At 46.3% G+C, this 22,279-nt stretch overlaps 4 protein-coding genes across 4 annotated transcripts; all 4 read right to left on the bottom strand.

Annotated features, from left to right (window-relative positions):
- Nucleotides 1-1,320: 1,320 nt before the first annotated feature.
- LOC123431134 lies at nt 1,321-1,684 on the bottom strand. Its single transcript, XM_045114970.1, has one exon. It carries the CDS (start codon nt 1,591-1,593, stop codon nt 1,321-1,323), a length of 273 nt encoding a protein of 90 aa, XP_044970905.1. The 5' UTR covers nt 1,594-1,684.
- A 10,197-nt stretch (nt 1,685-11,881) lies between these two features.
- On the bottom strand, nt 11,882-12,471 carry LOC123431133. The gene has a single exon (XM_045114968.1). It carries the CDS (start codon nt 12,308-12,310, stop codon nt 12,038-12,040), a length of 273 nt encoding a protein of 90 aa, XP_044970903.1. The 5' UTR covers nt 12,311-12,471; the 3' UTR covers nt 11,882-12,037.
- Nucleotides 12,472-17,653: 5,182 nt separating this feature from the next.
- LOC123431132 lies at nt 17,654-18,244 on the bottom strand. The gene has a single exon (XM_045114967.1). It carries the CDS (start codon nt 18,051-18,053, stop codon nt 17,796-17,798), a length of 258 nt encoding a protein of 85 aa, XP_044970902.1. The 5' UTR covers nt 18,054-18,244; the 3' UTR covers nt 17,654-17,795.
- Nucleotides 18,245-20,948: 2,704 nt separating this feature from the next.
- On the bottom strand, nt 20,949-21,526 carry LOC123431131. Its single transcript, XM_045114966.1, has one exon. It carries the CDS (start codon nt 21,388-21,390, stop codon nt 21,118-21,120), a length of 273 nt encoding a protein of 90 aa, XP_044970901.1. The 5' UTR covers nt 21,391-21,526; the 3' UTR covers nt 20,949-21,117.
- Between the last annotated feature and the right edge of the window lie 753 nt (nt 21,527-22,279).

Below are 22,279 nucleotides of genomic sequence, written 5' to 3'. Positions count from 1 at the left end.
TAGGTAGTAGTACTGCCCGTCATCCATTTATACTAAATATTTTTAATTTTACATATAATATTCGCTATAAATAAATTTTTCTTTAATAAATACAGTTTTTGCGAAACAATTTCAAACATTAAACTATTAATATTAACTTAAAATTAATTATTTTACATTTCAAAATTTACACATTAAAATTATTACAACTGTAAACTGAATCAGTATTGTGCAAAACTTATGTTATTTTTAAAATTTACTCATGACGTTTCGTTAATTTAAATTTCATCTATATCCAAGAAAATAAAAAATAACATTAATATATAGACTATTTTTTACGCTATTTAGATGCATAGTTGTGTTATGTGTTTCATTTAGTAGTGTCTTCAAATATATTGATAAGAGTTCTATAATATATGTGCCTATCAAATATCTCCTTTTTGACATCATGCCTTATCAATTATCTCAGCACAGATATGTGGAGCACAGTTCTTTATGGGAAAAGTAATCATTACGATATCATTGATGTACTTAATTGCTTGAAAGGAACTCGTGTGTACTAGTAAGTACTTCTTGTTACAAAGTCATTTTTGCTTCCATGGACCTCGGCCAAAATCAAAATAGATGATGTTCGGTAGAAAATGGAAAGGGGTTGCGATGTCGTTCACTATGTAATCGCACTCGCTCTGATCATAAATCAGATTTTTAGAGAATGAACGACTCTGCCTTACTGGCAACTGTCCCTATCCCTTGAACCTTCCGCTTGTTGTGAGTCAGGTTGACTCGCGCAACAGAAAGTACTTGCAACAAATGCAAAGCATATACATGTTGTTCCCCATCAAAACAATCAGAGAAGACAATGTTGAAAAGAACGTGGTGCCATAATCTCTGATAGAGATAGCCACCGTTGCAGCGACCTGGAGGTGTTCGGATGGATCAGAGAAGACGGTGATCTTGGACGGCAGTCGGACGGTGAAGCGCTGAGATTTGTTCTATCTTTATTTATTCCATTCCGTAGAGTTGGTTGTACAGTATTGTACAGGCGGTTGAACCTGCTCTACTTTTTGTATGCTTCTCAACTCACTATGCTGAGTTGCTCTCCCCGAACAACTCTGAACCTTCTTCCTCTCAAGGCAAACATTGGCCTTTAGCCTTCCAAACAAGAACATGAACAAGGAGTATGATATAAACTCGTAGCCAAAATTTTCATCATCATAGTCGTGGTATCTTTACAATCGATGAGGGGACAACTAGCCAGGTTCCGGCCATGTATGCGTAATAGCCTACTCTTGCTGCAACGAACACAAGCACCGTGCCCCTAAGCCCGAGCTACTAGTACTCTTAATTTGGCCCCCAACAACTGAGATACATCACCGTCCTCAACCCCTCCTCGTCGTGTGCTGGTCGCCTCTCCGGCACCGATGCCGCAGAAGCCGGAAGTTGCTTCGCGCCCTGCGAGACGCCGCCATGGACGTTATTAGCCTTGGACTTGGCTGTCCGGTGGATGGACCTGAGAGCGTAGTTCCAGCGGCAGAGCCCGGCCTGGTCCTTGAGCGCCTCCACGGCGCCGACACTCATCGCCATCATCCACGATGTCTTGGTCGGACCAGCCATCTCTTCTCCTTGTTGCTCTTGCCGCGTTGCTGGACAGAGGAGGCTGATTTGTGATCGCTGTGTAGTAGTACTCTAGTATTACCGAACTTGCAAAGTTGCGATACTGCGAAATAGAGATGGTTTTCTTGAACTGTCTCACTGCCAGAACTGATGCTAGCTTGTTTGAGTTGATGAGACGAAGAGTGAGTTATATACGGGACAGCCGGAGCAAAACAGCCGCGCTGGTTATCCAGGATACTGGGTGCACCAGTGCAGCACCTTACCTACGCCGCACCTCTCGCTTTAAGTGGGTCGTGGTTTTGTCCGTCACAATGAGACAAGGCAGAGATAGGACAGGAATGACGCATGCTGGAGAACATGGTTACCAGCATACCGGGGGCCGTGTGAACTTCATTTATTTTATTCGCAGAAAGGCCTTTCCTCTTAATAAAAAGTCATTTCATGTATTTTATTAGCAGAAAGTCCATTTCATTTACTTGCGCAAATCTAGGAAACTCCTCTCTCCATTGTAATATAGAGTAAGGTACTCTCACATCATCTCGTCTCGCATCGCCCCCGCGGGCCCGCGGGCGACCGAGAGGACGAACACTAACCGTCGGCTTCCTCCACCCTTCCTTCGGCCCCCTTCCCCGTCGCCATCGGCACGTGTCGCCGGGCGAAGCCCTGGTGTCGTCGGCAGCGGCGGGCTTCCTCCCCTTCGCTCGGATCTTGGGGCTGGCGCCAGGGGCGGACCTAGAAACTTTATTGAGTGGGGGCAAATTTTAACACATTTTGTATAAATTTAGAGAGTTCTAGTATATATTTTCTAAATATACAATCAAATTCTACCGGGTTTTCAAAACTTGAGTGGGGGCGTGGCCCCCACTCACATCAACGTGGGTCCGCCCCTGGCTGGCGCGGGACTGTCTGGTCGCGCGGAGGCATCGTGCTCGCGTGGGGTCGACGGTGCGGCAGCTGGCGCGTGCGGCGGCGGCGTGCTCCCGAGGGCGTGCGGCGGCGACGACGACGGCATGAGCGCAGGCTCGCGGTGCGGTGGATGCGCACAGGTGGGGCGTGGTCGGGGCTGGATCCAGCGGAGGCTGGATCTGGCCAGGTGGGAGGCGCGGGCCGCGAGTTCGACGGGGGCTGCTGATCGGCGGGCGAAGGTCCGACGCCCTGGCGGCAGGGGCCGACGGCTGGTGCGGTGGTGGTGCTACCCTTGGCGGCAAGGCGGTATGCTGATTGGTGATCTGGCAGGGTGGGCCGGTTCGGTCTTCAGCGGGTCGTCTCCGGCTGGTCTGGCACGATGCGGGCAATGAGGTTGGCGGCTCCTGTGTTGCGTCTGCTGCAGCGTAGCGACGGGGGCTTAACGGGCCCGATCTGCGCCCGGCTGGACAAGGGGTCTAGCATGCCCCTGCGCCTGCGTCCGGATTGCTACCGCGTGTGTCGATGGAGGTCGTCCCCTCCCACACGGCTGTGGTACTGCTGGTACCTGCCTATGGCGGTTGTGTCTCAGTCCAGCCGGCCTTGCTACATTTGTTGTGGGGAGATGGCAATGGTGTCCGCGTGACTGTGGTGGCGCATGTCGGTGGGTGGTTGGCATGGTGGAGCTAAGGATTGGTCCCGGGAGGTGGGTGTGAGTGGTCGGGAGAAATCTATGTCGGATCTGGCCGACACCGATGCGGTGACGCCTGCGAGCGCCCCCTCCCTTCCTGAAGGGCGTCGGATGTACCTCTCCCCTGCTACCTTCCGTGTGCCGGGGAAAATCCTAGGACTTGTTCGGGCAGCAGTGTTGTTGTCGTCGCAGTCAGTGGCGGAGCCAGCTCAAATTTATAGCCTGGGCAAGATATACATGATGCCAAGTTAATTAGATTTTGCCCAAAAAACTATGAAGTAAACCATGTTTCACTACTAGAGCTCCATTCACATGCCTCATGGGAGCCCGGGCAGCAGCCCCGGCTCGCCGGGTGCTGTCTCCGCCACTGGTCGCAGTCCTTCTTGAAAGTGTTGCTTCGCACGCGACAATCCGATGACGCTGAAGTGTGGTGGAATTATTCGGTTGACGCAACAGTTGCGGGACACTACAATTTTCGTTGATATGGTGTTGCTTGCTTTCTTTTTTCTTATTTTTCTTTTGTCTTTCTTGTAAGTATAATTGTGTTGTCTGCTCTAGCATCTATCGTTGGTTGTATCGGTTGGTTGCTTTATATACAAAACGGGAAAACCCTTTTTCGATGATATAGACTAATACGAACTAAAATAAATCACAAACTCATTATAATGTATATATATACACCCGTTTCACAAAAGTTAGAATATCTTATATTTGTGAAGTGAGAGTAGAAAGTAAACGTGTGACTGATCTTTCTAGATATTTCTACAACTCTGGTCAGAAAACCTGCAGATGGCCAGGATCAGATAACTGTTTAATGTGGAGGAACGAAGCAACTGGAGACTACACCAATCTTTTCTGTGCTCAAAAACCAAAACTAGATGGATTGCTTGATGACATCTTCATGGCAGATACGATAATTTCTCATGTGTGTGTGTCACTTTTAAGTTTCATCCAGCTGCACCGGGATAAACTGGTAGCAAACTGCAGGATGGACCTTGGCGACCCGGACGACCCGGGCGACCCTGGAGGGGACAGAGTTCCTTTGATCGTCGGCGGCTCAGAGGGTCATTTCTCGTGTTCGGCTGACGGCGGTGAGAGAGCAGATCCAACTCCCGCCGTCAGACCAGATCCCATCGCGGATCGTTTGAAAAGTGGAGTATTCTGAGGTTAGTGTTTCGATACAGCTTGACGGTATGATTGTTTTTCATCCAAATTCAGGATGGTTAACCCTCCGGGATGAGGAGAATGGTATTCTCGCCGGTAGGTATCTCGAGGAAGGGGATCAGATCTCGGCTGGAACTCGTATGCTAGTCGATGGGTACTCTGTTCGCTGTGTATCTTTTGTTCCGCGGGAACATACAACCGAGGATGATCATCGGGTTTTCGAGGTTTCATCGGAGGAGGATCGACCTTCCTCGCCGGCGTTGAAACCAGCTTTGGGCGGAGGAAGGTTTTGGGCGAACGCGTTGACGGGTGAAGACGGTGATGAACGGTTGTCGCCGCAGGAGAATGTCAGGTATGTTCATGACTATCGTTCGGAGAAGGTGCAGGTGATGACACCACACGTTCCTTCTCCGGCCAGCTCGGTACCATCGTTAGATAATACACAGGAGCGCAAGCTTAGGCGAGATCCTGTTCTTGAGAGGAAGAAGAGGCAGGTGACACCAAGGAAGCCTTGGGTTGGGCCGATCCCAAAGGTAAACTTGCCTTCACTTTCGTTATCAGATTTCTTCAAACCTGATTGTTGGGTGACGAGGAATTGGGAGGCCAAGAAGGATCGTTCCGCTGTTCGTTCTTCAGGGTCGACAGTTCGTCCGTCTGGCTTGGCGGTATTTGTGCCGTCGACCAAGGATTCAAGAGTCAGTTTTTTGAAAGCCGCTCTCGATGCTAATGGGCCGGTGGTGCAGTCTCAGCTGGTATCGGATCGAGCTGGGTATTTGGCCCAGTTAGATAATCCTAGTCCGGCTCTGCTTGATACGAGTTGTCGGGGTATACAACAGGTCGAATCCCTGGCACCGACACCTAGTGTTATCGTGCGCAGGGGCTTTCCGCGGCTGGGTTTTGGACAAGCAGCTCGTATCCCTTGTCTTGCGACAAGGATCATGTCGGGGAAGGGGGGTCCTCCGGCTGGGGCACCGCTGGCCAAGGCGCCTGCAGCTAAGCCGAACGCGGGCCAACCGCAGGCCAATTCCAAGCCTATGCAGCCGGGGAAGGCGTCTGGCCAGGGGAATCGGCCTCCAGCACAGGTGGCGAGGCCGTTGGTTTATCTGCAAGTTGCTGTTGGGTCGGTAGGAGGTGATGCTAATCGCATGCAGCCGCGAGGTCGTTGGGGAGACGATGGTGTCAACGCATATGGTCAAGGGCAACATCGTGGTTCATCTTCATCTGGTGGCGGTCGGGGGTATGCGTGACAGGGACCTCCAGGGAATTTTGTGCCAGGTGTTGCAGGTCCATCGCATCCCAAGAGAGGAGGATATAGGCAGAATTGGGGTGGTCGTGGTGGTGGCAGGAAGCCCAGACCTCCACTGCCACCATCGGAGGACCTTGTGCCGCAGGATTTGATTGCTGGGCAGGCTCAAGGGCAGTCCATGGTTCCTCCTATTGAGCAGTTGCCGGCTAATGGTGGTACTAAGGAGTTGGCTGATCTGGCGCTGGTCAAGGGCAATGCCAATGTCAAGTTGGATGGCGGTGATAGACCATCTAAGTGGGCGCGCAAGAAGGAAAAGATGACATGTTACCGATGTGGTGAGAATGGCCACTTCGTGTCTGAGTATACGGCGGAACTATGTGAGTTTTGTCTCAAACCCGTACACGGTTCACTTCAGTGTCCTCTCATAGTTGGACAAATGCCTACGGTAACTATTTATGGGGCTTGTTGTCAGGAGCTTATGTTTTTTGAGTCCCCATCTGTGACGACTATGGTACATGCACCGGATGTGGCCCTGCCTGGTATGGTTACTGTCGCAAGCGGAACTATGACTGCGGACCAGGTGGTGCAGCAACTGAGAGAACTGGTTTCTGCATCTTTTCGTTGGGATCCTATTGCGGTTGCTGATAATGTGTTCAAGGTGGTTTTCCCTTGAAAGGAAGATTTAGCACGGTTGCTGAAATTTGGAATGTGTAGAGTGCCTAGCACGAGCTGCATCTTAGAGTTTGATTCCTAGAAGAGTGAGGAGCCTCAGGGGGTTCCTCTTCATCAGATTTGGGTGCGATTTTCGGGAGCCCCGTCTAAGGCTGTTAATGATTTTCATGTTGATTGGAGCCTTGGGTCTTTGATAGGAAAGACTGAGAAGGTTGACATGGTGTTCTCTCGAGCCAAAGGTGTTGCACGGATGCTGGTCAGTGTGATCGATATTGGACTCGTACCGGATGAAGTTGTTTGGGCCTATGCCGGTATGAGGTATACCCTTCGCATAGAGATTGAGAGTCCACCTATGTTTGATGAGGAGGTCAAAGATCAAGATGCAGATATGTTTGATGGGGATGATGAGTCCCGTGCTAAAGAATCTGACAAGAAGGTTATGATGTCCAATCTTTCTGCTTTGCCGAAGAATCCTAGGATATCGACTGGAGGGGGGCTGTTATCTCGGCACTGGTGACACAGTTGCGTTTTGGCTTGGTGGAGCCGGCTTCGGCCCCAGCCAGGTTGGCTGCTAGGGCGACGGAGGCCGAGCTGGGAGGATAGGTTCATTTGTCTATTCCACGGAAGCAAACTTCTTGTGCGGCGTTGCAGCCTTCTTCGCCGGTGGTTGGGTTGCCGGCGGTCTCTTTGGACCAATACCTGGCTAAGGTTAAGGGAGAGTCTGTTTTGCAGCCGCAGGATAGGCCAAGTGTGGGATCACCTCATTGCTTGCCGGCTGATGTGGTGGTGGACGTTGATGTCCTTTCTCCAGTAGAGGCTCCCGCTCAGGAGGGTGGCAGCCAGGGAGTAAATACACATTCAGTTGAGGAGGTCATAACATTTGGTGGTATACCACATCCGCTGACATCAGGGAGGAGATCCAGCCAGCGGATTCAGGACCAGCCAGATGTGGATGATATGCAATTGGGGCGGGCTATGTGCGCTGCAAAGATGAAGGATGCGGAACTTTCGACAGGTATGTCGTTTAATAAAGAAAATTCCATTCTTCATTTTTCTCCACAACAAATTATTGAGAATGCTGCTTCAGTTGGAGTATCTTTAGGTAATTCGCATGCTCAAGTTTCGAAATTCATTAATGATCTACTAGATTTAGAGGTAGATAGGGCCCTTGATATTATTCGGAATTTGGCTGCGGTAAAACCCATGAAAGATTCTGAGATTAATGATTTGGAGGGTCTTAATTCATTATGTGATAACTTGATGCCCTTGGAGGAGTCGGACATAGGAGAGGATGTTTGTCTAGATACGAGTACTAGCACTGAAACTTTTGATCATGCCAAATCATATTTACCTGGTTATATGGACTAGGGACTTGGCGAAAAACCTAAACGGTCCTGGAAACAGAAAGTGTATCCGGTTTCGGCGGTCCGGAGGAGTGCTCGGTTTAGAACTGTTAAAAAATTTCATGATGAACGATGAGGGGCATCTTCTGGAATAGCAGAGGTCTACGTGACTTGGCTTAGACTAGATTTCTGGCTGAAGCAACCATAGAGCATCAGCTTGATTTTATTGCAATTATGGAGATAGGAAGGGACAATTTCACTTCTCAGTTCCTAAGTGCTCTATCAGCGGGTATCGATTTTGATTGGCACTGTCTCCCTCCAAGAGGAATATCCGGGGGGATCTTACTTGGAGTCCGGTGTGACACACTTCATGTTAGAGAAGTGGTGTTAGGAGACTATGCAATTAAGTTCAGGATTACATCCAAAGGGGATGGTTTCCAATGGGCTCTGGTAGCTGTATATGGGGCTGCTCAACCGGAATTAAAATCTGAATTTCTCGCTGATCTAGTAAGGATTTGCGGCGAGAAATTACCGCTCTTAATAGAGGGTGATTTTAATATTATCAGGAGGGCTGATGAGAAGAATAATGACAATTTTGATGGTAGATGGCCATTTATGTTCAATACTATTATTGAGAGCCTAGACCTTCGGGAGATAGAACTCTCGGGTAGGAAGTTCACATGGGCAAATTCCCTACGAAATCAAACTTTTGAAAAGTTGAATAGGGTTCTCACAAGTACTAAATGGGAACATAAGTTTTCTTTAGTGACGGTGTGTGCACTTCAAAGAGCAATCTCAGATCACACGCCACTTTTACTAGACTCTGGCAGTGCAAAGCATTTAGGTAATAAAGATGGGTTCTCCTTTGAGTCTAGTTGGTTCTCAAGGGAGGATTTCATGGATATGGTTGCCAAGGAATGAAAAAAGAACTTGGGAGGGAAGTCCAGTGTGGATCGTTGGCAAAATAAGATTTGTCATCTTTGATAGTACCTTCGTGGTTGGTCTAAGAATGTAGCAGGATCCTATAAGGATGAGCAGGACAGGCTCATCAAACTTATAGACGAGCTTGATCGAAAAACGGAGACCATCTTGTTGGATGTGAATGAGAGAGAGCTCAAGAACGAGGCTGAGCAGAGGCTTCGTGTGCTCCTTAGAGAGGAGAAATTGAAATGGGCAACTAGAGCAAAAGTACGGGCTATGGTTCAAGGAGATAATAATACCAATTTTTTTAATTGATTGCAAATGGCAAACATAGGAAAAAAAGATCTTGCAGCTTGAGCAGGATGAGGGTACAATTGTAGGTCATGAGAACCTAAAATTATATATCTCCAATTATTATAAACGTTTGTTCGGTGCTCCCGATCATAGTTTTGTATCAATGGATGAGCAGCAGGTGGCAGATATTCCTCAAGTTGGACAGGCTGACAACGAGTTGCTATCCGCTCCTTTCACTGAGAAAGAGGTGCTTGAGGCGATTGGGGGATGAAGAGCGGTAAAGCCGCTAGGCCAGATGGGTTCCCAGCGGAGTTTTACAAAAAGTGTTGGCATATTATTAAGGAAGATCTTATGGCAATGTTTGATGATCTGTTTGCTGGTCGCTTACAACTCTTTCATTTGAATTTTGGTGCCATAACGTTGTTACCAAAAAAAGAAGGGGCGACTCGTATTGAGCAGTTTCGTCCAATCTGTTTGCTGAACGTTAGCTTTAAATTTTTCACAAAGGTGGGAACAGACAGGCTAACTAGGATGGCACATTCTGTCGTGCACGCTTCGCAAACTGCCTTCATGCCTGGCCGAAATATTCTGGAGGGAGTAGTTGTCTTGCATGAGACTTTACATGAAATCCACTCGAAGAAATTAGATGGGGTTATCTTCAAAGTGGATTTTGAGAAGGCATATGATAAAGTTAAATGGTCCTTCTTGCAACAAACACTGTGTATGAAGGGGTTCGGCGAGCTTTGGCGAAAGCATGTTGACTGCTTTACTAAAAGAGGAAGTGACGGGGTTAAGGTCAATGATGACATCGGCCACTTCTTCCAGACACTCAAGGGTCTCACGCAAGGGGATCCAATGTCACCTATCTTATTTAACATTGTTGCTGATATGTTGGCGCTTATGATTAAGAGGGCCAGCGAGAAGGATCTTGTAGGGGGACTTATTCCACATCTGGTAGATGGCGGGGTCTCTATTCTACAATATGTCGATGATACTACTCTCTTTATGGAGCATGATTTAAACAAGGCTAGAAATTTGAAACTCATCCTTTGCTTATTTGAGCAGCTATCTGGGCTGAAAATTAATTTCAATAAGAGTGAGTTGTTTTGTTTTGGTGAAGCCAAAAATCAACAAGACACTTACAATCAACTGTTTGGATGTGCAACTGGGAATCTTCCTTTTACGTATTTTGGTATTCCCATTCATCATCGGAAATTATCAAATAAGGAATGAAAATGTATTGAGGACCGATTCGAAAAGAAATTAAGTTGCTGGAAGAGCAAGTTATTATCTTACGGAGGAAGGCTGGTTCTTGTTAATTCAGTGTTAACAAATATGCCTATGTTCCTTCTATCTTACTTTGAAGTACCTGTAGGGGTAAGGAAAAGATTGGATTTCTATCGGTCCCGTTTCTTCTGGCAAAGTGATGAGGGTCGGACTAAATATAGGCTTACTAAATGAGATATTATTTGTCGGCCTAAAGATCAAGGAGGTTTAAGAATTGAAAATTTAGAAACCAAAAATAGATGTCTACTCAGCAAGTGGTTGTTTAGATTATCTAGGGAAACCGAAGGGATGTGGGTACAGATTCTGACAAATAAGTACTTACAGTCTAAAACATTATCGCAGGTCACAGCTAGGCCTATTGATTCACCCTTCTGGAAGGGGTTGATGCGGGTAAAAACTTCTTTCTTCAACAGAACTAGGTTTATTCTAGGTAATGGTGAATTGACTAGATTTTGGGAAGATTCATGGCTAGGGAATAGTCCTCTAGCCATTCAATACCCGCGGTTGTACCATATTGCTCTACGCTGACAAGCGTCTGTTGCTGCAATATTGCATGAGGTACCTCTAAATATTCAATTCCATCGTTCCTTAGCGGGTGGTAGATGGACTAACCAGTTGCATCTTGTTCGAAGGTTAATGGATGTTAACCTCTTGGGCAGACCCGATCGTGTTCTTTGGAAGCTGACCTCCAATGGAGTTTTCACGGTCAAATCTATGTATGTTGATCTCATAGATTCGTCACCTATTCCTAAATCGATGCATATCTGGAAGATCAAAGTCCCTCCTAGAATTAAGATCTTTATGTGGTTTGTTCATAAAGAAATTATTCTTACGAAGGATAATCTTGCCAAGCGAAATTGGAATGGTACTCTTAGATGCAGCTTTTGTCCGAGGGAAGAAACTATACAACACCTCTTTCTAGATTGTCCCATGGCTAAATTGGTTTGGCGCTCGCTTCGCATTGCTTTAAACATCACTCCTCCCCAGGGCCGGCTCTATATTTTTCGGGGCCCTAGGGCGAAGTTCAAAAATAGGCCCTTAGAAAAATAAATAAATATGTACGCATTTATAGATATACAAATGTAAAATATTAAAGTTTAAATCTAAGCATACATTCTTTAAATTATTTAAAGACGTTTATAAATAATTCATAAACGCTTAAGTTATGTCATATCACGACAAAAGAAATAAAAAAGTAGCGAAATATAACAAATAATATTCTCTGCTAGTTTGATTATCTCAAATAAGAACCAAGTTCTTATGAGTTCATCGACAACAATGTAGTCAGATCAATCAGGGCCTAAGATCAACTGATCTAAAAGGACTAGGACACTAGGCAAATATATACGCAGACATGCAGTATTTAAATTATCTTGAGCGAATGGGCGCAGGGATCAGGGCGTTGTTATTTGTTAATCACGAGGCCTGATCACGTGCTGCAGTGTTGGACGATCTCCAGTTCTCCACCAGGCCTGATCTCCACTCAACAAATTCAGTATGTTTGCTACAGATCGACAGGAGTACTTGTATGTCTCTTTTTTGGTGTCCAGCAGACTGAACAAATTCAGTATGTTTGCTACGGACTCGTCGCTCAACAGATCGACAGGAGTACTTGTATGTCTCTTTTTTGGTTTTGCAACACGACCAAATGGCCGGGTTCCTCTATTACAGATAAGGAATGGCTCTACTCTGAAACCAAATTAAAGCATCAATGCACATTCTTGATCAAGATAATAGAAAAAAAAAACAAACAAAGAAAGTAATATGAACTGAAGTAAAAGGAAATTTTCATCATCATCATCGTGGTTTTTTACAATGAAATATTCCACGGGGATGCCAGCCGGTTTCAGAGTTCAGACCATGGTTGTTGCAGCAAACATGAACACCTCTGCCTAACTAGTAACCAGACTATCAGAGCTAGTGCTAATTTGGACCCCAGCAGCTGAGGTACATGACGGTCCTCATCCCCTCCTCGCCCTTCTCCGCTCGCCGCTTCTCCGCCACCGCCGCAGCAGAGGCCGGAAGCTGCTTGGCACCCTGTGAGGCGCCGCCACAGACGTTGGCCCTGGCCTTGGCTGCCCGGTGGATGGACTTGAGAGCATAGTTCCAGCGGCAGAGGCCGGCCTGGTCCTTGAGCGCCTCCACGGCGCCCAAGCTCATCGCCACCATCCACGACGCCTTCACCGGAGCAGCCATCTCTTCTCCTTCTTGGTTTTTGGTCTTGCGTTGCTGGAGTGAAGACTCGAGACTTGATTTCTGATCGCTGTGTCTAGTACTATAGTGGACTTGCGAGAGTTGATTTTCTTGAGCTGTCTCACTGAATTGAAGCTTGTTTGTGTTGATGGAAGGAAGAGTGGGAGTGGGACGGCGTTATATAGGGGAGAGCTGGAGCAAAACTGCCGGCAGCGGGCGCTGGTTTTCCAGGATACCGGGTGCTCCCGGGAGGGCTCCCTTTTGCATTTTGCTTGCTCGCGCCGCAGCTCTCGCTCTCGTTCCCGTACAGGTACATTGACCCATGGTTTTGTCCGTTACGACCAGACAAGGCAGAGAGATAAAGATGGGATAGGAGTGATGCCTATGCTGGAGGAGGGACATGGTTTCCACGATACCAGGGGCCAGCCGCGTGCTTCGTGTCAACGTCTAATACGTGGCATACCTACACCATCACGAGGATTAAAAAATGGTTCCTATCACTCTGATCTGATCAGAGAACCGGCAGATGATCAGAACTAGTTTGAAGTACTTAATGTGGACTAACCAAAACTGAAATTAAATAAATTGCCTGTTGACACAAAAGAGCGACCACAGACTGAGGAAATCCACCATATTCGCCATGAACTTGTCGCGCAACAAATGGGCAAATATGGAGTACTTATAAGTTGTTAGCTCTTTTTCTTCATACAACCATGAGGTGGGGGGGGGGGGGGGGGGGTGTTCCACTTTGAGAAATAGCAGAACAATATGTGAATTGTAAGCTGAAACCAAAGCAAAGCAAAGCATCTATGCACAACCCTCATCAAGCTAATCAAAAAGTAAATAGACAAGGAGAGTGATATAAGCTCAAGTAACATCATTTTTCATCATCGTCATCATCGTGATATTTTACAATGTGGGATCCACAGGATGTCAGGCAGGTTTTAATGCATGGTTGCTGCAGAAAACACAAACTCCCCTAGCAAGTACTCATACAAAGTTGTAGTTGCTGATTGCGACCCTACCAACTCCGGTATATCACCGTCCTCGACCTTTTATGCTCGTTGGCTCTCCGCCACTGCTGGTGCAAAGTCAGGAAGGTGCTTCTTGCCCTGCAAGACTAGCCCTTTGCTCGGCCATTGGCCTTGGCTTTGCATGCACGATGATTGGACATAAGCGCGTAGTTCAAATGGCAGAGCCCACCTAGTCTTTGAGCGCTTCCACCGCTCCCATGGTGTTTCGAGAGGATATGTGCTTCTAGAGGTCATTTTGCTGCTTTATGACACACCTTTCGAGGTCATGAGGTTTTGCTTATTCGTCGTGGAAGTGATGGTTCTCGACATTGCAAGAGTAGATTGGCACAAGTCGACAAATATAAGATCAAAAATGGATAGATAATGTGTGATAAGATTAAGCTAGCAGAATCAAGTTCTTATTATGAGAATAGACTTTTAAACTATTTGTGTTATAAATAAGAAAAATGGCCACTCGACAATGCATAGTTTAAATTCCTTATAACATATTTTAAGAATTTAACTCTTTAAAAGGTATTGAAATATTATAATTTTTAGAGAGTTCAACTCTTACAGAGTCATATAAGTGATTTCATAAATAAAAATCAAACTTAAGCACCTATAATATGAACTATATTATTATAACTAAAACAGTTACATGGCGTTCATACCAGTTAACTAATTAATGTAAAGGTTTTGGACATGTTGAGTAGCCTTTAAGTTATGGGAAACGATGTCGTCCCACCGGCGGATCCTGATTTCGCGTCCACCGTCTCCTTTGTTCGCCACGTGGCCGGACGGACGAGCCGTGACCCGTTTCCTGAAACAACTCCATTGTTTCTGCAACTTGGAAGTAGTTGCAGAACGAGGGACCCAGGCATGGCGACGACGGCTTCCACGGGAAGAGCTCGCCGGCCGCCCCGCCGTCGGCCGCCTCGCCGCCTAGAGCTCGCCGGCCGCCCCGCCCCGCCGCCAAGAGCTCGCCGGCCGCCCCGCCCCGCCGCCAAGAGCTCGCCGGCCGCCCCGCCGGCCGCCCCGTCGCCTAGAGCTCGCCGCTCGCCGGCTGCCCCGCCGCCAAGAGCTCGCCGGCCGCCCCGCCGGCCGCCCCGCCGCCTAGGTAGTGGTTCTGCAACTTGAGCTTTGTTGCAAAATTTCTTGAAACATGACCCTTGTTGCAAAAAATTCTCCCGCAAAAACGAAGAAAAAAATCCTGCAACAAGCAAATTGTTTCTGAAACTCGACCGTTGTTTCAGGAATTAACAGATCCAAAGTTTATTTTTTACAACAAAGCGATTGTTTCTGCAACTCGAACGTCGTTTCAGAAATTAATTCAGGAGCGGATCGGACGGCTATGGACGAGATCGAACGGCTGTGGAGGTGATGGATTTTTAGTAAATATCCACCGGTGGATTGGTAGCAGCCCCCTTAAGTTATACTAGCCAAAACAGGTTAAAGTGGTGGCGGCAACAGATCCGGAGATAGAGGAAGCGTGTTCCAATTCATCACCGCTCATATAAATATACTTATAAGCAACAAGTATATGATATATGATTATAAAAAATGACATAAACTCATTTTTCATTTTTTACCGAATTATATCTAATATGCCACATTATATATTACATTTTTTATTAACATGCTAACCATTATGTTTTCTTAGAAAACTAAAAAGACCAACCAAACAAATTGCTATCTATTTATACTAAATATTTTTATTTATTCACATATCATATTCATAATATATTTAGCATACTAATATAATATTTAGCAAGAGAATTTCTAATATATTACCTAATAACATAAACAACAAGTAGTAACTTAAATTTTAACGATTGTACCATCCAATTTATTTTGTTGGTATACTGGTTTCATTTTATTATAAAGCATATGTTATCAAATTTGTTCAAAGCATTTCAGCAAAATTTCATCTAGATATGAGAAAATGAAAAATAGCATCCATATACAAATTAATTTGAGTGTCACTTAAGTGTACAATATTGTTATGTATTTGGTTTAGTAGTATAAAATACCTTTATATATGTTTTTTTAGTACTATTAAATATGCTTATATATGTGTTTAGCAAATATCTTAGAAGATGTTTGCGGAGAACACTTATTTTTTTGGCATAGTATTCATTGTGATATTGCCGACTCTCTATAAAGAAATATAAGAGCACATATCTAAATATTTTTACATTTCTTTCTGAGGGGGTAGTTAATTATTCTGATGTCTCAAAAAAGTTAATTATTCTGAAGGAACTCGTGTATACTGAGAAGTACTTCTTGTCTTTTTTCCCTTTATTTTCATGCCACAACCTTAAGGCAATAACCTAGTTGGTCCTTCATTGAAAATTGGGGAAAAAATATTGTATTGCGCCTCATTCTCATCCCTCTTAGTCTGATCAAGAAGCACATTTTTCAGAAAGAACAACTTTACCTTCGTGGTGACTGCCCTCTTGTCTTTTCTATCCTCTTGAGACCTCCCTCCCCTCTCCCCCTCCCGATCTGGCTCCCCCCATCTCTAATTGCGATTGTCAATACCAGGGGGAGGGGGGCTTGGATCACCGGTTAACCTGTTTTGAGACCCTTTTCAAGTGTTCTCCCCATGGTAGGGTTGATAAGGTGTGGGAGGTGCGCCTAATGCAGATCCATCCTCCTTATCATGAGTTTGTCTTGCCTCCATGCTGAAGAGAAAATCCAAAAATAAAATACCACAATTGAATGGAAAATAAAAATCTCGAACATCATGAACTAGAAGAATTGAATGAGAGAGCTCCATGAGAATTTTTTGACCCTATCAAAATATGGTGTTCCAACTCTAAACTGAAGATGTCAATTAATTGTGTAGCGTTAAAAATTAAGAAATGTTGTTTATATTATAAAACAATTGAATAAGAGAGCTTTGAGAAAAAATTTAACTGGTTAAAATCGATAGTTTCATACTATAAATGTGTCAAGATGCAGAACTAGATGTTTGACACTTGGGAGATCAGAAATTTCACGCATTGTAGTTTTATACTTTGACAACTAATGGAGCAAATATATATTTCTTAAAATATTCAAAAAATAAAATGCACGGCCTTGCAAATTTAAAAAAAATGTAGCCAAATTGTACCAAAATGCACGGCCTTGCAAATTCAAAAAATAAAAATGTAGCCAACATGTAAAGCCAAGAATTGTTAATTGTACCATTTTTTATGCACGCATTCACCTTTTGAGTGGAGTAGCCAAATCTTACATCCTCAAAAGTTGGTCCGATTCTCTTGATATGGAAAGGGTCCACCTTAATGTCCTAGTAAGTAATGCATTTAAGTCTTGATTTCCACTAAACCATGCAAATATGTCACATAGGCCAGTCATGCATTTAACTTACAAATTATTATTATTATTGTATTAGTATATGCATATAACGCTGCCACATCATATATTCATGTTAGTCATCCTTCACATTTTTGTTTGAAATGACATTTTAGTTGTAATTCAAAGGTTTTTATTTTATTTAGACACTTTATTTTATTATTTTTCAAAATTATATTTTCTTTCCATTAGATTTAGTAAGTACTTGCGCATTTATTAACTAAGTTACTGCAACAACGCATGGGGAGAGAGTCATCTTGACTACTCATGTCTATTTTTTTCTCAATGAAGAAACACGCACGTGGTGAACTCCAAGGAATTTTAAACCCACATTATATGCTACTTATGTTTCAAAACTATTTTGCAACAATAAACTAATAAGTATAATAGATCTCATATGTATGTATTTTCATGTTTATACTGTTAATTATAATATTTACGTTTCACATAAGTAAGTACTCCGACAGCAATGCACGGGGAATTATGGACAGGGGACAGGTGATACCATGTACGAGTATGAGAGCTGGCAGGGGGATACCAGAGGAGCAGGATATGGTTTCCAATTTCAGCGCCACATGCTTCGTTTTTGTGTATGTTTGATGAACCAACACAACAAAGACGGCGCATGTGAGGTTACACGAATAGTAGACATGCATATTCATATGTTTATAAACTGAACATACAAAACTAATTCGCCAAAAAAAGTATTGATTATCATATTCATATGGTTATAAAACTGAACCTACGAAACTAATTCGACAAAAATAAGTATTGATTATCATCTGTTCAAGCTGGCGGAAAACTCATGGACAAGATCAATTTTGTGTGTCCTGATCTTGCTCTGCCCATTGAACAGAAGAGAGCAACATGCAAAGCTTGTGACCAACTTGAGCAATAATCTTGCCAAAGAATCTGAAGCAAACAGATTTGTTTGAAAGGCAATGCAAACCTTTTTTTTTTCTGAAGGACGATAATGTGAACTCGAAGCGGGGCAAGGTTTCGTCGTCATCATCGTGATACGTATTTACAATCGGCAGAGAATCAACCAGCCAAGTCACACGGCGTCGTTGTTGCTAGAGGTTTGTACCAGAGGCTAAAACACCTCTTGGTAACTAGTACTAATTGGGACCCCAGCAGCTGAGATACATGACCGTCCTCAGCCCTTCCTCGGCCTTCTCCGCCACCGCCGCAGGAGAGGCCGGAAGCTGCTTGGCGCCCTCCGAGACGCCGCCGCGGACGTTGGCCTTGGCCTTGGCGGCCTGGTGGATGGACCTGAGCGCATAGTTCCAGCGACAGAGGTCGGCCTGGTCCTTGAGCGCCTCCACGGCGCCCAGGCTCATCGCCACCATCCACGACGCCTTGGCCGCACTCGCCATGATCCCTCTCTGTACCTCTGTTCTTCTCGCGGGCGTTGGAGGAGACGATACCGCTGACTGGTCTGCCTGAACTCTGCGATGCTTGAAGATTACTAGCAGTCAAGTGTGGATTTGTTGTGGTAAAGGTACTGAGCTGCAAGCCGATCGATGCTTGTTTGTGTTGACGGGAGGAAGGATGGAAGTGGGACGGGGTTATACTACATGGGAGTGACAGAGGAAAACAGGCGACAACGGACGTTGGTTTTCCAGGATAACGGGTCCTTTCAGAATTTCCAGAGTCAGTTTGCTCACCTAGTCAAGTGGGGTTTCTCGACGGACTGGATCACGTGGATTATGGCGTGTGTGAAATCTGTCACATGTTCAGTGAAGTTCAACGGGAAGTTACTCGAGGTGTTCTCCCCGTCACGGGGCTTTGACATGGTGATCCATTGTCACCGTTTTTATTCCTATTTGTTGCTGATGCCCTGTCTGCTTTTATTTCCAAATCAGTCATTGACGGCGACTTGAGGGGTGTTAGCATTTGCCAGGGTGCACCGGTTATATCTCACTTGCTTTTTACGGATGATACAATGTTGCTCTTTGAGGCTTCGGCCAGCAAGCTAGCATTGTCAAAGTTTTGTTTAACACTTACACTTCGGCGACGGGTCAACTTATTAACCCAGAAAAGTGTTCCATCCTGTTCTGTGAGAATTGTAATGCGGCGGTGGCGGATGAAGTGAAAGGCATATTGAAAATATCACAGCAAGTTTTTGAGCCCAAATACTTGGGCTTACCGGTACCTGAACGAAGAATGCATAAATGGAAATTTGAATCGCTTCAGGAGAGATTGTGAAAAAGATTGATAGATTGGAGTGAACAGTATGTGTCTGTGGGTAATAAGAAATCTTGATCAAAGCTGTTGCGCAAGCCATCCCCACCTATGTTATGAGCGTCTTCAGGCTGCAAGTGTCTGTTTGTGCTGATTTGACAAGGATGATGTGGCAATACTGGTGGGGGGTGGAGAATGGTAAGAGGAATATGGCGTGGCTAAGTTGGGAGAAGATGGTGTTACCAAATCTATGGGAGGCATGTGTTTCCGCGATATGAGAACCTTCAACGAGGCTTTGCTGGCTAAGCAAGCTTGGCGTTTGTTGGTCTGTCCAGATAGCCTGTGTGCTAGACTCCTCAGAGCTAAATATTACCCCATGGTAATCTGTTGGATACAATGTTCTATGCTAGTTCGTCAGCAGTATGGAAAGGGATTGTCCATGATCATGAATTGGTGAAGAAAGGCATCATTTGGCGTGTGGGAGATGGTACGTTGATTAAAACTTGGAGAGATGCTTGGATTCCGAGAGGTGTCAACCTTCGGCCAGTCACACCAAAGCGTAACTGCAAACTCAATTGGGTTGCTGATTTTCTGGATGAACACGGTGCTTGGAATGTGCAAATATTGGGAGAACACTTTTGGGACATGGACGTTCATGAGATACTTAAGATCCGTACCTTACCGAGGAATGGCCAAGACTTCCTAGCTTGGTTTCCGGAAAGGAGCGGACATTTCATCGTGCGTAGTGCATATCGTCTGGCTACCTTGGGTGTTGTCCCTGCAGTAGGGGGGCGCGTCAAGCAACATCCCATCTAGGGAGCGGCCGATCTGGCGATGCATTTGGGGTGCGAAACTGCCCTTAAAGATGAGGATCCTATCCTGGAAGGTGGTCTCGGGTATACCTGGCCATGGGATACCCGACCCGACCATGCCCACGGGTCGGGCTCGGGCCTAGGAAAACCCAAGTTTACGCCTACGTCGGGCTGGGCAGGACTTTTTCGGGCTCGGGCCGGGCTTGGGCCCAGAAGCTAGGCCCGACGGTCGGGCCGGGCCGGGCTCGGGCCTGCGTTTTGTACCTCGGGTTTTTTTGGCCCGGCCCTGTCTGTTGATGGCTCTTACTTACAGTCTGATGGTTCAGCAACGGCAAGAATGATTCCGAGGAGGCATGATGAGAGCGTTATATTTGCGGCTTACCGTTGCATTTTTAATTCAACGATGATGTGGAGGTGGAGTTACATGCAATTATGCAGGGTATGGCTCTGGCTACCCAGCACTGTGAGCTTCCTATCAAAGTCCAGTCGGATTCTTCTGTGGCACTCTTCGCTATGTCTCGTGACTGCTTAACCAGATCTGCCTATGGACATCTAAGTTGTTGAGATTCGTCATCTTATGATAGATAGAGTTTTTGTTTTCTTGAAAATTAGTCGTGTGCAGAATATGATAGCAGATTGATTGGTCATGTATAGTCGTACAAAAAGCATTACTACTGTATGACTTGGCTAAGGTCCACCGTGTGACGAGGATCTCTTGCCTCTTGATTGTAATCCTCGAGATGGAATAAAACTCTTTTACCAGCGCAAAAAAACCATCATAGCTGGTTCACACACACACACACAAAAAGACTTTGCTTTTGCTTGCATGGCCCTAGAAATATGGAAAGAAAAACGTGTGACCTACCTTTCTTTAACTATGATCAGAAAACCTGCAGATGGTGAGGATTAGTAACTGTTAAATTTGGAGGAACCAAGCAACTGGAGGCAGGTCAACGAACAAAACTGAAACAAAATGGATTGATTGATGACACCTTTAGTACAGATATGTGAATCTACCATGTTTCTCACTTCAACACCTGCAGATGACACCTTCATGTGTGCCGCAGACTGAAGAAATTCAGCAAACATGCTACGAACTCATTGCTCAGCTAATCGACAAACACGAAGTAGTCGTAAGTTGTAATGCCATACGCCCATACGACCAAAAGGCCAGGTTCAGAGATAGCGGAATAGCTGTAAGCTGAAATCAAATTAGAGCATGAACACATATTCCTCATCGACATAACAAAAAAGCAACAGACAAGGGAAGTAATATGAACTGAAGTAATAAAAAATTGCCATCATCATCGTCGTGGTTTTTACAATGAGCGATTCCAAGGCAAGCCAGCAAGTAGCAAGTTTCTACATCGTGGTTTAACGCCATAGTACCAAACACAGACACACCTAGCTAGTATTACTGCTACCAACCAAGTAGCAGCTTCTACTAATTTGGACCCCAGCAGCTGAGATACATGACGGTCCTCAGCCCCTCCTCGCCCTTCTCCGCTCGCCGCCTCTCCGCTACCGCCGCAGCATAGGCCGGAAGCTGCTTGGCGCCCTGCGAGACGCCGCCGCGGACGCTGGCCTTGGCCTTGGCTGCCCGGTGGATGGACTTGAGAGCATAGTTCCAGCGGCAGAGGCCGGCCTGGTCCTTGAGGGCCTCCACGGCGCCCACGCTCATCGCCACCATCCACGACGCCTTCGCCGGACCAGCCATCTCTTCTCCTTCTTCTTGGTTTTGGACTTACGAAGTGGCGATACTGAAAGAACAGAGCTGGTGTTCTAACAGAGTTGATTTTCTTGAACTGTCTGACTGAATTGATGGTGGTTTGTGTTGATGGTTGGAAGAGTGGGTGTGGGACGGCGTTATATACGGGAGGGCCGGTACAAAACAAGCGGCCTGCGGGCGCTGGTTTTCCAGGAAACCGGGTGCTCCCAGGAGAGCTCATTTTCGCTTGCTTGCGTTGCAGCTCTCGCTCTCGTTCCCGTACAGTGGGTTATGGTTCTGTCCGTTACGACCAGACAAGGCATAGAGATAAGATTGAATATGCTGGAGGAGGGACATGGTTTCCACCATACCAAGGGGCCAGCCGCGTGCTTCGTGTCAGCGTCTGATACACCACCACGACGATTAGAAAATGGTTCCTGTCACCGCGGCTTTGTTGAAGGGATATCCTCCCAGGGACAGGGATAAACCACTTTTTTCTGTGGTTGTCATGCGTTTGGATCTGGGGCGAGGAGGGATAGAGTCAACCAGATGCTGCGAATATTCTTCAAAAATAAGGATGGCCAGACCCGTAAAAAACGAGCGGGTGCCCCACGCGCGCTTCGTTCGGTGCGGCTGCAGGAGGCCGGGGCGGCGGCGGTAGGGGCGGCCGGCGCGGCGGCGTGGCTGCAGGAGGCCGGGGCAGCAGCGGTAGGGGCGGCCGGCGCGGCGGCAGGAGGCCGGGGGGGGGGGGGGCGGCAGGAGGGGCGGCGGCAGGCGCGGCCGGCTGCAGGAGGCCGGGCCGGCGGCGGTAGGGGCGGCCGACGCGGTGGCAGGAGGCCGGGGCGGCGGCAGGAGGGGCGGCGGCAGGAGGGGCGGCCGCGGCGGTAGGAGGGGCGGC

This window comes from Hordeum vulgare, chromosome 2H (assembly GCF_904849725.1).
Source record: "Hordeum vulgare subsp. vulgare chromosome 2H, MorexV3_pseudomolecules_assembly, whole genome shotgun sequence".
Lineage (NCBI taxonomy): Eukaryota > Viridiplantae > Streptophyta > Magnoliopsida > Poales > Poaceae > Hordeum > Hordeum vulgare.
Note: the sequence above shows the minus strand (reverse complement) of the source record. Positions and strands in the feature narration are given on the sequence as shown.

Coding starts and splice junctions, on each gene's coding strand:
- LOC123431134 (XM_045114970.1), bottom strand. CDS start 1,593: ATGGCTGGTCCGACCAAGACATCGTGGATGATGGCGATGAGTGTCGGC.
- LOC123431133 (XM_045114968.1), bottom strand. CDS start 12,310: ATGGCTGCTCCGGTGAAGGCGTCGTGGATGGTGGCGATGAGCTTGGGC.
- LOC123431132 (XM_045114967.1), bottom strand. CDS start 18,053: ATGGCGAGTGCGGCCAAGGCGTCGTGGATGGTGGCGATGAGCCTGGGC.
- LOC123431131 (XM_045114966.1), bottom strand. CDS start 21,390: ATGGCTGGTCCGGCGAAGGCGTCGTGGATGGTGGCGATGAGCGTGGGC.